The sequence below is a fragment of the Clytia hemisphaerica genome, unplaced genomic scaffold (genome assembly GCF_902728285.1).
Source record: "Clytia hemisphaerica strain Z4C2 unplaced genomic scaffold, Clytia hemisphaerica genome assembly, whole genome shotgun sequence".
Taxonomy (NCBI): Eukaryota; Metazoa; Cnidaria; class Hydrozoa; order Leptothecata; family Clytiidae; genus Clytia; species Clytia hemisphaerica.
The window spans coordinates 127,779-143,095 of NW_027103858.1; the positions used below are offsets into that span (position 1 = coordinate 127,779).

The window sequence follows — 15,317 nt, forward strand, 5'->3', positions numbered from 1 at the left end:
AAACTTGTCCCCAGGCCCTAAAAATCAAAATTTTGAAAAAGATGAAAAAAACACCCCCAGGGATTTGCCCAAGGATGAAGTGTGCAAAATTTCAGCCCAATCAGATCATTTTTGAAGTCTCCAGCCTGCCCCAAAGTCTGAGGGGACAGACAGACAGATACTACACAGACAGATACACAGACAACAGACATTGTCAGAGATTCTAGAAATTGAGAACTGCACTGCACACTGAAGTTGGGTATTATGTTTGAATATTCCCAGCAAAAACATTCAAACATAATTATGGGAGTCATCTATAAGATTAGAGGACATATAAATATCATACCTTTATATGGAACTGTAGGAGCACCCTGTCTCACTTGCTTGCCTTTTTGTTTACTGTTTTATTCTTATTTTCCATCGTATTTTGCCGCGCGCGCGTTTGCGGGCGTTCGAACAATGCAATGACTTCCATTCGAATGTTAAATTCGAATGTTTTGGTCAAATTCGAATGCTTTTGCTATTTAGCTTTCTTGGTATCCAAAACAAAACATTTCTTTCAAAATTTTAATGGTGACAAGATGGTGAAGCTGGGTAAAGAATAAACATTATTGCAAAGACTTGTTTGTTTGTAAAAGTTTATGTTTTAATTACATATTATCAGATATTATATGTTCACCAGTTTACTATCAATCAATGGAAAGCAGGAAATTTTAGCCATGTATGGAGGTTTTTGGTTAGATTGGAGTGAATTAGAATCAGTTTTCTATATAGTTTTGTAAACAAATTATGTGAAGTTTGTGATTATGTTTGAGTTGAGTGGAATGTGATGGAAGAATGTTTTTAAGAAGTTTTGATGACAAGCAAAGGAGGTAGCACAAGACAGTTGGATCTCTGTAAGTTCTACATATTTTATTTCACATTAGTCTGTTGCGCCTGAGCTGAACTTTGGACAAGGCAAAAATTTCAATTGAGTTTTAAAATTTCATGTCTTTGTCTTGAACTTGACTGCTAATAAGAAAAGCTTACAGTGCATCTACCAGAGCCATACAGCCAAAAATTGGTTCTTCACTTTTTGCATTCAAAAATTGAAAAATGCATGTCGTCGTCCGATGGGGTAACAAAAATTTTCTGGGATGGCCCATGGTAAAGCCGCAAAAAGTGTGAAGAAAAACATGATTTGTCGTGTGTACTGATGTGTACTAATGTTTACAGCTTGTTTACTGGCTCAGAATAAGCAATGAAATGTACTGCAATGTGTACTACAAGTGTACTGTAAGTGTACTGAAATGGGTCAGTACACAGTTGACTGTCTCATTTACGTACTGTATTGTTTACTCATTTCAGTACACTGTGTACTAGATTTTTTGAAGTACACAACAAGTAAACAAGTACACAGTTTACTGTCTCATTTACGTACTGTATTGTTTACTCATTTCAGTACACTGTGTACTAGATTTTTTGAAGTACACAACAAGTAAACAAGTACACAGTTTACTGTCTCATTTACGTACTGTATTGTTTACTCATTTCAGTACACTGTGTACTGGATTTTTTGAAGTACACAACAAGTAAACAAGTACACAGTTTACTGTCTCATTTACGTACTGTATTGTTTACTCATTTCAGTACACTGTGTACTAGATTTTTTGAAGTACACAGGAGTACGTAAGTAGTACACAATTGAGACAAAAAAATTTACTGATTGTGTACTTAGAAGTTTACTGCTGATTTTTCCTTAAGGGTATGCCATTAATAACAACAAGTTTTTCCCACTTTCTTGAAAAAAATTTGCAAAGCAGATTCATTGAGATTTTCTTTTCTTAGAAAAATTTCCTCGCACAAAAGTGTCAAGGCAGTAGCAAGAGATTGGGAATTTAGACAAATCATTGTGAATGTTATTTTGTTGGAGCTAACATCCTAAAAATCTGGAATTTTTTTTGCATAAAAAATTTCTGTAAGCTGAGACAGCCTAGAACAATGTTAAATTTCTTTTCCGCACAAATTTGTCACATTTTGTCTCTCTTCTCAGATTATTACTGACAGCACTTTAATCGCTTACGGGGTTGGACAATGGTTGACAATAGGCTGTGAAGTATACAACAATTGGATATGATGCGAAAAATGAAAGTTCATTATTGGGTGGCTTGGTAACACTCGTGATTTCTTTTTTTTTCTCTATATTTTGTTTTTTCGTTTTAGAAGAATGATTATGATAAAAAATAAGGTTTTGTACTATAATTTTAAAATTTGATATTTCAAATGCATATTTTAAAGAAAAATTCGTAATTTGGCGGAAAGAATAAAAACGCCTTTGTTTTGAACGTCCAAGCGCCAAAATATCGGGATTCTGGGACTTCATTTAAGACGGGGGTTAGACATGAAAACAAAGAACTAAGTAGAATCGACTTTTTCAAACTTAAAATATAATGTAAAATATTTTTGTAATAAAAAATTATATTTGACAAATATATATTGAAAAGTAATAATTTGTTATAAGCAAAGATAACTTGTGCGGAAAAGAATTCTTCATTGCATAATTTCTACTGGAAATCGAAAGTAACTTCAATTGGCTTGTGATGTTTGAGAGCTTAGATGTTGGGAAGCTGCAAGAATAAAGGTAAACAAATTATAGTCTTTTTTCTGAAAGAAGAATTAACATTCTGCTAGACTGTGAGATTTAGTTTGTTTACATTTTCTGCCATTTTGAGAAAAAAAAGACCAACCAAAAGGCAGTTCGAACGTCAAATGACGTCACATACAAATCAAAAAAATTGAAAAAAGTTAATGATAAAATTTGTCTTACCATAGAAAACTGACATTCAGCTTTGATTTAATACCACACACTAGTAAAAATGTTGTGAAATTCCTACCAAAAATTTCAAACCAAAACTTAGTTTTCAATTTCTTGAATCCTGGAGATCCTTCTTTTTTTCACGCGTAGATTCAGAAGAAACTTAACAATCAGGAGGAAATACAATAGTGAAAAAGTTATACGGCTAACGATTTTCGCTCAATTGTTATAACCTTTTGAAAAAGGCCTATGTTTTGAAACGTCAGTGTCGGTTTCCGTGTTCGTCAGAAATGGTAAGCGGGTTGCGATTATCGGACGATTGTGAATCAAGGAAGTGACAAAAACTGCTGGTTTTTTTTTAGAAGACAAATTAAGAAATTCTCTATACTTAAAAAAAAAAGGTTTCTGAATATCTTTTGTCAAAGGTGAGATATTTATCACATAAGCGAACGAAAAAGCGAATATGCGAACAAAAAGAGCGAATTAGCAAACGAAAAGAGCGTACGAGCAAACCGAAAGAGCGAATAAAAGAGCGAACCAAAAGAAAAGAGGGAATGAAAAAAGCGCATCATAATGAAAATTTTGCATAAAAAGAGCACTTATGGCAGCTATGGCGTTCCATAGCTCCCCTTATCAGAAATAATTCCCGGATCGGACTTACAATTTAAATTTGGCTTTGAAGAGAAGCTGATATTTGGCAGTGGCACGAACTTGATTGAATACTTGAATACCGTGAGATTGGGTAACTTGCATCAGTGGAGGCTAACATAGCCCTCAAATGAATGACCTGTCAGGTCATTAAAATACAATTACGCAGCTCCGCTCACAGCTCTACTCTACCATTTTTGTTTTGATTTAACTTTGTATTTTAATGACCAGGTCTTTCATTTGAGGGCTATGCATGTTAGCCTCCACTGACAGTATAGACTTAAACTTGTATATCAAGATTACGAGATTTCGAGTACGGGCCGATTTTACTTTTGTTTTAAGTGGTTTCATTTTCGATTTCAAGCCAACATCTTAGCAACGGGGTGCTCGCCCATAGTCAGTGCGTCACAAAGAGCGATATTTCGATCGCACGGAAGCGCTTTAAAAGACCAGCTTTTTTGGAGTTTTGTCTCGTTTACCCAAATGCTTTAATCTCACATCACTTTGAGGAACTTTGAAGCACTTTGAAGCACTTTTAGAAAAAGGCTTGGAAGCACTGATGGAGGGTGCTGGCTTTGCTTTGAGGGAGAGCAAGGCAGATGGTGTATCCAGAGCAGGGGTCCGAAGGGCTACCATCAATCCTGTGAGTAACAGAAAGAATTCCGACTAGTCTACGAAAAGTGCGCTCGCGCGGCGAATAGAATATCTCGCAAATTAATATATGCATAAAACTGACGAAATCCTTTCTTTTTTATGCTTAGGTGACGTCACCATCGATCCTGACTTGATAATGGAGAACCAAATTTGGCAATGCATAATTATTAAGAGCGGCCGAGAAAGTTTCTGTGACGCAAAAATTGCGCGATCAACAAAGCACTAGAAAAAAGCCCACTGAAAATTGAAACTTGGAATTTATTGAATATTTCACTGATGAAGTATCAATTTTTTTGTTTTTGTTATTATTGTAAATTCATAATTATACTATTTTTTGAAAGTCAAAGTACAATTAAAGTGAATTTAAGCTGATTGGGTGGATATTATGCGGGGACGGGCGTTTTGCACGTTCCGAGATCGGGAATTAAACGAGAGTAAAAGACGGGGGCATCTTAAGTATGTAATATTAATTCATTATTTTCTTATTTTTTATCTTTCGCGAATGAAAAATTAATTATTGATTTTTGAATTAGGGAAATATAGTATAATATATTATATTGGATCGTCAATGCCAAAAGATATTTCTTTACTTTACAAATAATCTGCTGTGTTCTTTCGCCACTTACCCCCGGATTGTTTTACTAGGCACTTCGGTCACGTAAATAAAAACACGTGTATATGTTGAAGCGGACTGTGGACTGACCGAAATTGCAATTATACATAAATTATTGTGGAAGTGAACGCTTTAGACGAATGTTTGGGAAATCAAAAAGACAACTTTTGTGAGAATGTTGAGTTTTGTTTATATGGCAGTTTGTGATGGACTGTCAATTGTTAGATTAAAGAATTTAAGCAAACTTTTGTCCTTCAATTAAGTTTGTCAAAGTTCAATTAGTTCCTGTTAGTTCGGTAATTGAACTGTTCTATTAATTATGTCTGGGTTAGTTCAACAAGCAGTGTAGACCTAACTCTTCATACAAAAATTACGGGAAACGCATATTTGGACTTTGTACCCTATGCTGCACTCAAGCACTTGAGCCAAAATCCCGCAAAGGCGGGACAAAAATCAGTTTTTTGAAGTTTGCAAAAAAACGCCACATAGAAGATCTTTCAAATTCAGTATGTGAATAGAGCAGTAAAAAATACAACTTTTCTATTTTTCCTTTTTTTTGCAAAAGTTCTAGGAATGAAAATAAAGGGATAATGATAATTGAATACTATCCATTGATGATCCGCGGCACTATCGTAAAGCTAGAATCACTTTGCGCACACTTCGCTTGAGAAAATGATTGACAGATTGAAGTTTTTCATCCCCGCGGCGCATGCCGCGCGGGAGCTCGGGCGCTATGCGAGAGTTCTCGGCTCAATCCTCGGACCGTGCTAAAAATGGTAAACTGAGCTGTGATAGATCATTTCGATGGAAGTTGTTGGAATGTTTCACAAGTGTTTCAACCGGTATTCCAACGAAGCCATATTTTGGTTTGTACAGAAATTTCGCCCGCTCAAATCTAAACAACAAAATGGTCAATCTCACTAAAGCAAAACATTGCAGCCACGGCATTTCCCTGGATAAAAATTCTGGTCACGTGACCATCCGTGATTTTAGACCAATAAAAACGCTTCATTTCCCCGGATTAAAGTTGTGTCTACACTAACACGCGGGAAATGGCGGGAAATGGCTGGAAAAAACGAGAGAAAAAACCGGGGGTCAAATTAAATTTTTCTGCCTTCTTGCGGCAAACATAGAAGACTTTAAGAGGTCATTTATTTAAGAAAGGGGTCTTATATCATATATGAATTATGCAAGTAAGTGATATGTTAAGTAACAAGCTCATTAACAATTTTATTTTGAAGTTTGTTTTTAAAAAACAAAACCCCCATGCTAGATGATAATTTCATTTTCTTAACTTATGGACCCAATTGGAAGTCTTTGTAATACAGATCATTTGGCAGTGTAGTTGTAGCCTATACAAGAATTGGAATCTAAAGTCTGAAGTCGTAACTCCTTGTCAGTGACCCCGCAGAGAAGTTTTTAGTTGGCAGACACTGACTTTAGGTTGGTTTGGAAATCGTTTTATTTTGAAATGTAATCTTCGCTTTAGATGAATACTTTTATTTATTTGGATTCATGAAAGGTTCAAGGTTTGTTTACTTTTTATTTCAAATTATTTCATTGATTTATTGAGCTGCAATACACTGCTAACCCATTATCCGTCGCTCGGGGACATTTGCGTTGATTAGTCGTTGTTCATCGACGGTAGACGTCGAAAGCCCGTTGTTACCCGTCGATGATCAACGGATATAAAGTTCACTTTTTGCAATCAACACTAATTCGATGGGTTAGTGTTGGTGAACAACGGCTTTTCTCAAAACTTTTCTTAGTCTGTCGTTCACCCATTGTTCGAGTGTTGGTGAACAACGCTATTCTCGAAGCTTTTTCCCTCTGTCGTTCACCTGTTGATTGAGCGTTGGTGAACAACGGCTATTCTCAAAGCTTTTCTAAGTCTGTCGTTCACCCGTTGTTCGAGCGTCTGTGAACAACAGTCTTTTTTAAAATGATTTTTGGCGTTGTTAACTCGTTGTTTGTGGTGTCGATGAACAACGGGCAATTTAAAGTTTTTTCCCCACCGTTGTTCATCCGTTGTTTGAAGTTGGTGAGTAATGGGACTTTTCATGTTAATTTTTTCACATTAATATCGTTGTTTGACTGTTGGCGAGGAAAGGGTTTTTCCAAAACTCCTTCGTTCGTCAAAAATATTCGAAAATAATCGAGTTTTTTATTACTCTTTTTTTATTACTTACTAATTTTCATGAAGTGGTTGAAACATAATCTTCATAAAACTCAAATTTATGATATGGAAAGCCTTTGGAGTGCAAGACTTCCAGGACTTGGGATGATCATCTACAAGATTTTAAATAATTCAATAGTAGAACGAAAAAGTAGTAGAAAGAATTTTGTAAAATTTGTAGCAAATGAGGCAAAATTTTTAAATCAGAAAATATATGCCTAGACTTAATCTTTTTCTACTCCTTATTCGGTTCTTTTGAGTACAAAATAATTTCTAAAAATTATTTGTAACTTTTTAAGCATTTTGACCATGCGTTATTCCCCTTGAGTTTCGCTGTCTTCAGCATGGATTTTGTGTATGAAATTCCCGTTCGAGAGTTTTCTTTATGTTTTTGAGATTTAAAACTTGATTGGCCAACGCTAAACCAAGGTGGTCTAGCTCGTTTGAATTGTTGGTTAATGGTGGTTTAAATGACCAAAATTAGATGATGTTTGATTCTCTCTTTTATTTGAATTTCCGTATTTCATTACATCATCTTCGATACTTTTGCACTTATATCCCCCAGTTCTGCTCTCTACGGAGAAAAAGAAGACAATGCAGCGTCATCAAATCAAAAAGATCAAATACGCCGCTACTGAGCAACTTTCTTTTTTCTTTTTTGCAACATTTAAAAGAAAAAGAAGACATTCCAATACAGTCAAATACCTAATACTAATAGAAATTTCCCACGCTCTAAGAAAAGCGTTTCTTGATCTTTCACTGATTATCGTTTTTACTATGGTATGTGTAGCGTTTTCAAAGGGTTGAAATCTCACTTTGATCCTATTTTTTGCCTAGAATTTTTTCTATAACTTTTTGAAACTTCTTGACTTGCCTACAAATTCATTTTAACAAATTCATTCGAAAAAAAAAGTAAAGAATTCCTCTTTCATTTCAACCACAGCGATCTGTATTCGCCCAATCCGCCCAAGTCCAAAAATCAATAAAATAATGATCATAAAATATGAACTAGTTGTCAGGGCGATCTGAAAAACCATTCTTACCAGTTCACTGAGACCCAAATTTGCAAAGAAAACTTCTTTGCTAAATCAGATATCGGGTCTCTTTTCCTTTTCCTTGAAAATTTGCTAAATTAATTGATTGACAAGCTTGCAACGTTTTCTCTTCTCGAAAGAAGACATTAAAATGTCATTAAACACCCAAAAGCCGTGATTCAACAATGCCATAGCCGATAAAGCAGCCAGCGAAGCCAAGCGAAGCAATTTATTAGAAAAATCTTCTACATATCATGATCATTAATTTTTTTATACAAATGACGTGTTCTGATGTCTAGAGCCTTCATCACATTATTCGCCCCCTAAAATTATTATAACTTTATGGTTGGATGTGTTCAGAAATTGAGGATAATTTTTTTCATGTATACTTTTAAGATGTTTTTCACAAAAGATGTGTTCCGAAGCCTTCTAGCGTTATTTAGACAACAAGAACGCATTAGATGACCTTGAATTATACCCCTGTCTCATTAGTCTCATTGTGTCATTTCTAGCTGGTTGATCTACGAAACCATAATATCAACTCGCCTTCTTCGTAACGTAATTTTTACGAGCGTCTATTATGCTCAATTTATCAACTCGCTTTTTGGTAACTTTTACGAGCGACTCCAATGCTTAGTTTATCAAATGGCTTTCTTCGTAACATTTACGAACGTCTCCCAAGTTTATCAACTCTCTTTTATCATAACTTTCATGAGCGTCTCCCATACTTAGTTTATCAACTCGTGTAACTGCCGAATAGCAGTTGTTTTGTATATTTTATGTTAATTTGATCGTCAGTGTATTGTCTATTTATTTGTCAATTATTACGTAATTATGTGACACTTATTCCCTTAGGCTTTCTCTCCTTCGTGTGTTTCTCTTTGTCTAGCGTCTGTCCCACGGGACTTTGTGTGCCTTTTTCTGTGCTCTGTTTCTGCTTTTGCGTTCAGATGAACAAAGATCACTGTAGAGTGAATACAGAGTTACAATGTCCAAACAGAAAACCAGAATTGTAAAACTTATAGTCTGAAGAGACGCCCAGAAGAATAATAAAGAATATTTATATATATCTCACTGCATTAGAGCTTATGGGACCAACGTGTTTAGTAAGTAGTATTTCCTTTATCTTAATGTTGTTCTTTTATATTGTAGCTCTCTATATTGTATCTTGATTTATTGAACCTTATATTGACATATTATTCACCTCTCAGGTTTGATTTGTACTTAAGAACTGTACCTTTATCTATTTTAGCAAAATATATTACCGTCCGAAACCGTAAAGTATCACGTCCGGCTCTCCTGCAGTTACAACTCGCTTCTTCATTATTTCCAAAAGTCTTTCTAAGGCTAATTTTGGAAAGGGTTCATTCTGTGCTAACTAATTAAATAGAAACTATTCCAGCATTGTGACCAATTTCATCGATAAAGCCTTATTGTTTATAGCGATAGAATTTATCGAAATCTACACCCCTGTTTCAGTGACACGTCGGGAACTCACTGTCACGTGACCTGCAGGGATAAACTGGGGTGTTAAACCTGATGTGATGAGGGCAAACTTAAAAAAAGTTTTCGATATTTCCGACGTTTCAGATAATTTCATGAAGGGTAATTTATTCTGTCAAGAGTAATTAAGAAAATTGTTACAAAAATGACGTTACGAACTTTAAAGAGACGTTAATAAAATGTTATGATACCCTCTTCATAAAAAAGTGCTAACTTTTAATGCTGCTTTTCTACGAATAATTGGGATGAAAAATTTGTCAAAAAGCACTTTTTCAAGATTTCGAGATAAAGAAGCTTTTACAAAAATTTTCCGAAAATCTCTTTTTATTTTGGTTAAAGATACACCATCTAACGCAAAAAAAAATTCAAAATGTTTTTTCTTCGCCAAAAACAAGGTCCTCAAAGGTTGTGTATATGTGTAATAGTTTATTTCAAGTTAATTTCAAGGTTGAAACACTCTTCTTCGCAAAAGTCTTTATTTTCTTCTTCATCAAACTTTTTTATTATACGATTTTTAAATTTTCAGATTCAGGAATAGTTGGCCTAACATAAAATGTATAACATGCCATAGTTTGTTGGTTACATCAGGCTGAAAACTATTTTCATACATGGCAAATATCAAGAACTCATTATAGGCAGAGCCCTTTAAGGGATGTGCAATTCAAACAAAATTAGATTTCCCATTCGCTTTCGAGTTGAAGAAATCGGCGATAAAAAAATTATGAATTTGTTTATTTCGCTTTTAGGCTCTAATGAGAGAGTGGTTTTCAACTATTTTTTCGTTTTTTCGGCCGTTCGATTCCAGATACTTTTAAAACAACACATGAACAAAGGTTGAAAAGAAGTTTTGGAAAAACCCTTTCCTCGCCAACAGTCAAACAACGATTGAATAATGTGAAAAAATTAACATAGAAAGTCCCGTTGCTCACCAACATTCAAACAACGGATGAACAACGGTGGGGAAAAAACTTTAAATTGCCCGTTGTTCATTGACACCACAAACAACGAGTTAACAACGCCAAAAATCATTTTAAAAAAGACCGTTGTTCACCGACGCTCGAACAACGGGTGAACGACAGACTTAGAAAAGCTTTGAGAATAGCCGTTGTTCACCGACGCTCAATCAACAGGTGAACGACAGAGGGAAAAAGCTTCGAGAATAGCGTTGTTCACCAACACTAACTCATCGATTTAGTGTTGATTGCAAAAAGTGAACTTTATATCCGTTGATCATCGACGGTAACAACGGGCTTTTGACGTCTACCGTCGATGAACAACCACTGAACAACGCAAATGTCCCCGAGCGACGGATAATGGGTTAGCAGTGATAGCTGAATGAAAAACGAAGATTTTTGATAGTTATCATCGTGGGCTTGGCCGCCATTTTGAATTTCGATTTTTTTTCTCCTGTACTCGGCAATTTAGAGGTTGTTCGTAATACGCGATTTGGCTTACGCGTAACACTTGTGGTTTACAAGGCTCTTGACAGAAAATCGTTTGTTTCATATTGTCAATGATGACAGTGTGGTTATTAGTTTTGTTAGATCTGACAAATTGATGTTTGTAAGTGCACTTTGTAGTTTTGATTCCCATTGAAGAATCATATTCTGGTTTTCATGTTATTAGATGCAGTTTTAGAGCTTTAGGTCTACACTGACAAGTTAGTTCGATTGATCGGATCTGGACTGGATTACCTGATGACGTCGTACCTGATGAATAAATGAAATCTCAAAAAAAATGTTAGGCTAATACTATAGCTGAAAAACTTACCCAATGTTTCTTCACAAAGTTTCTTGAGTTGTGCGTAATCTTTCTTTTTCAAATCCCTCTCGGAAAGAATTTTTTCCAGAAATTTTTTCAAGAAGCCCAGCTTTACTTTAGTGTCCTGCATTTCAATTTGATTTGAATATCGCAACAAAATATCATGGAAATATAAAAATATATTCTCTTTGTAGAAATATCTGCATTATATCAAATAATACAAGAATTTGTTTATCATTTCTTTACATGCTAGTGGTTTCATTTTTTCTGCTTACGTACGCCATTTTGAAGTCATTCTCGATTACAAATTACCTAAGCTCTTTCCTTCCGATTTCTTCGACCTTATCGCGCGGTATAAAATTACGCCCTCTTCGCCGCTCGTGTTTTCGATGCTTTTCTTTTAACTATTCTCTGATAGTGATATAATATATATAATGAATTCAAAATCATTTTGGCTAAATTGGAAGGAAAAATAAGTTACTCTTCAATTTTTTCCCTAATTTGTGTACAAAAGGAAAAAGGAGGTGCAGGAGGTGTCTCCTGAAAATCATAGACGAAAAAGCGGAAAAAGTATTTGGCTATCTGACGCCCTTATCACGCCCGTAAACATTTGGTATAAGTATTTAAAACACAGACCAAAATGTTTTCTTTAATTCTCAATTTCGAGCTAGAATATTCACAAAAAATTATCTAGAAAGATCAAAACTTAAATTTGTTGATAATCTGAGGGAAAAATTAACATTTAGAATCATTATATACTTAAAAACTCTTCATATAAAGTTTATGAAATGGTCTTTGAATTATAGGCTGACGTGGAAAGGCAAAAAGGAAAGTGCGAGTCGAATGCAGAAAAACAACAAAGTCTGATCCTTGACCAAAAAATTTTAAGTTATAATTTGATGATTTGCTGGCTAATGGTACAATGCTAACCAAATTCGAAACAAAATCAGCTCGAGTGAAAGGTAATTTATTCTGGTTTTACTCCCTGACAGTTTCATTTCTAAGGATTAAATTTTATTTCCAAGATAAATGACAATAGCCCATTCCAGAAAATTTTCGTTACGATCCAGACGTCCGGGCTCGATAGGATCGATCATCGGAACGGCTCGATGACGGATCAATATTATTATAATGTAACAAAGTTCTAGGAGCACGAGGGCCTCTGGAACTGATCGTGATTATACGTATTTTACAATTGTCTTGTGTTGAATCTTTTCGGGTGTTTACTCCATCAGTATAGACCTAGCTCTTCACACAAAAATTACGGGAAACGCATGTTTGGACTTTGTACCCTTTGCTGCACTCAAGCACTTAAGCCAAAGTCCCGCAAAGGCGGGACAAAAATCAGTTTTTTTAAGTTTGCAAAAAAACGCTACATAGAAGATTATTCAAATTCAGTATGTGAATAGAGCAGTAAAAAATACAACTTTTCTATTTTTCCTTTTTTTTGCAAAAGTTCTAGGAATGAAAATAAAGGGATAATGATAATTGAATACTATCCATTGATGACAAGCGGCACTATTGTAAAGCTAGAATCGCTTCGCGTACTCTCCGCTTGAGAAAATGATTGACAGATTGAAGTTTTTCACCCGCGCAGGAGTTCGCGGAGCGTTCTCGGCTCAATCCTCGGATCGCGCTAAAAATGGTAGACTAGGCTGTGATAGATCATTTCGATGGAAGTTGTTGGAATGTTTACAAGGCTCTTGACAGAATATTGTTTGTTTTATTGTCAATGATGACAGTGCGGTTATTAATTTTGTTAGATCTGACAAATTGATGTTTGTAAGTGCACTTTATAGTTTTGATTCCCATTGAAGAATCATATTCTGGTTTTCATGCTATTAGATGCTGTTTTAGAGCTTTAGGTCTACACTGTCCATGCAGTGTTGAGTCTTTCTTTGAAAACTTTGACTGTCTTTGCCTCAGCGACATCTTTTGGCAATTTATTCCAGGTTGGTATAGTTCGATAAAAGAAGGAATTCGTTTGTACACCATGGAGTCCATCGCTTCCAAAGTTTGGAATCCTCTCAAAGTTGTGCCTTCTGTTTGGTCGCGTTCGACGGGCTATCTTGTTTGGGAATTTGCGAGATTAGGCATTTTTTGTCTTATGCAAATATAAAAAAATAGAACTTGGGAAGGACCTTGACGACGCACCGGACTTAGCGAACACCGGACAAGCGAAAGTCCGGTGAAAAATGAGAATTTTTTTACCACCAGACAATTTCTACACCGGACTTAAGGAAGTCGGATGTCCGGTGTCGGAGAAGGATATTTTTTCCCACCGGACAATCAAAACACCGGACAACATTCCGGTGCATCCGGTGTTTCTTAATTTTTGTTTTATAAATGTCCGGCGTCCACAATTCCCTGCATGCAACACTGGACTGACACCGGACTTATTGCCTCCGGTGTAGCGAAAGGATACTTTTTACCACCGGACAAATACACCGAACAGTCCGGTGCGTCGGCAGGGTCCTGTTTGGGATGGTATCTTTTTCGTAATAGTTGATGTGCTTGTAAAGTTGGACCATGTCACAAAAGAGGAAGATCTAATTCACGCAATCGTTCTTCATAAGACATATTACGACATTTTTGAACAAGTTTTGTTGCCCGTCTTTGTACTCCTTCAATCAGATTTACATGTTTACGTAAAAACGGAGACCATACTGACTGAGCGTACTCCAGATGTGGGCGAACAAACGCACAATACAATGTTTTAAATGTACTTGTACTCATATTTACAAATCCTCGATTGATTATGCCAAGTATCGCGTTTGCTTTTTTGACTTGCTTTGCAATGTGTTCTTCAAATGTAAGTTCTGAGTCAATGAGGATTCCAAGATCTTTTTCTTCAAAGACGTGTTCCAATTGGCGTCCAGCTAGGGAATATGGATGAGCATGTTTGATGTTTCCAAACTTTCCTAGCGTCAGAACGTGACACTTTTCAGGATGGAATAGTAATAGCCAGTCTTTCGACCATTCTACAAGTGTGTCTATATCATTCTGAAGGGAAACAGAGTCTTCGATGCAATTGACTTCTTTAAAGATTTTGGTATCATCAGCAAACAGTAGGATCAATGAGATGACCTTTTCAGGAAGATCATTGATGTATAGCACGAACAGTATTGGTCCCAGTACACTACCCTGTGGAATACCACTCACTACAGGGTCTGTAGTCGAGAAGGACTGGTTCACTTTTACTGATTGAGTTCGACCTGTTAGAAATGACGTTATCCATTTTAAGATTGAACCGTTGATGTCATATGCTGATAGTTTCTTGCATAGTCGACGGTGGGGTACAGTGTCGAAAGCCTTCGCAAAATTGAAGTAGACACTATCAACAACGTTTCCTTTAGAGATGCTCTCATAACATTTTGTGTCACGGTTGAACGGTTGTTAATGAAGCCATATTGTTTGTTCGATAAAAGATTGTGATCAGAAAGGTGCTTCATGATGTGTTTCCTCAGTAGTGATTCCATTAATTTGCACACTACCGATGTCAAACTAACAGGATATGTGATCGATGGATTACTTAACGATCCGGATAGGAGATCGATTGAAGATTCAGCCATTAAAAAGTCTTGAGTATTGATCCTTCGTTGATCCATTATTGAGCTAGTATTTCAATATCGAGTATATCGATCCGCCATCGATCGTTAAGCGATTCGTCATCGATCGTTAAGCGATTTGTTATCGATCGTAAATTGAGTATGAGTCGATAGGGTCGATAAGATCGATAAAAAAAGATCGATGATAGATCGATAAATAATCGATAACTAATCATGCAGAATCATGAGCTTAAGATTAAACTTGAGTATCGATCTTCAATAGATCTCCTATCCGGATTGTTAAGTAATCCATCGATCACATATCGATCCGTCATCGAGCCGTTCCGATAATCAATCCTATCGAGCGCGGACGTCTGGTACGATTGACGATAGCTACCAGACGACATAGCTACATTTTTGTATTTTTTCTAGCCTCAGAAATAATTTTTTTCCCTGTGGTGGTCGGAAATTATGGCACGCCAAAAGGCTTTTTAATACTAAGTTTTTTTTATAATACCAACTTTTTTTTATAATACCGTAAGTTGGTCTAATTTCGACACCCTTCTTTAGAGATAGGAACAATAGAAACTGAGAGGAAGGTCGGAAT

At 35.8% G+C, this 15,317-nt stretch overlaps 3 protein-coding genes across 5 annotated transcripts in view; 1 reads left to right on the forward strand and 2 right to left on the reverse strand.

Annotated features, from left to right (window-relative positions):
• Positions 1-11,518, reverse strand: part of LOC136808291 (brefeldin A-inhibited guanine nucleotide-exchange protein 2-like) — a 48,486-nt gene extending 36,968 nt beyond the window's left edge. For 2 of the 3 annotated variants that reach the window (XM_067064828.1, XM_067064825.1), the window contains exon 1: positions 11,172-11,518. In XM_067064828.1, the coding sequence (XP_066920929.1) occupies positions 11,172-11,292 (121 nt within the window). In that variant the 5' untranslated portion in view covers positions 11,293-11,518. The remainder of the gene's footprint in view (positions 1-11,171) is intronic. The other variant, XM_067064827.1, reaches the window with a different exon arrangement.
• The window catches only part of LOC136808286 (coiled-coil domain-containing protein 146-like), a 108,752-nt gene that overhangs the window by 58,607 nt on the left and 34,828 nt on the right, over positions 1-15,317 (reverse strand). The window lies entirely within an intron of this gene.
• Positions 11,968-15,317, forward strand: part of LOC136808292 (coatomer subunit alpha-like) — a 30,049-nt gene continuing 26,699 nt past the window's right edge. Inside the window, exon 1 of the mRNA XM_067064829.1 lies at positions 11,968-12,124. Within this exon, the coding sequence (XP_066920930.1) occupies positions 12,085-12,124 (40 nt within the window). The 5' untranslated portion in view covers positions 11,968-12,084. The remainder of the gene's footprint in view (positions 12,125-15,317) is intronic.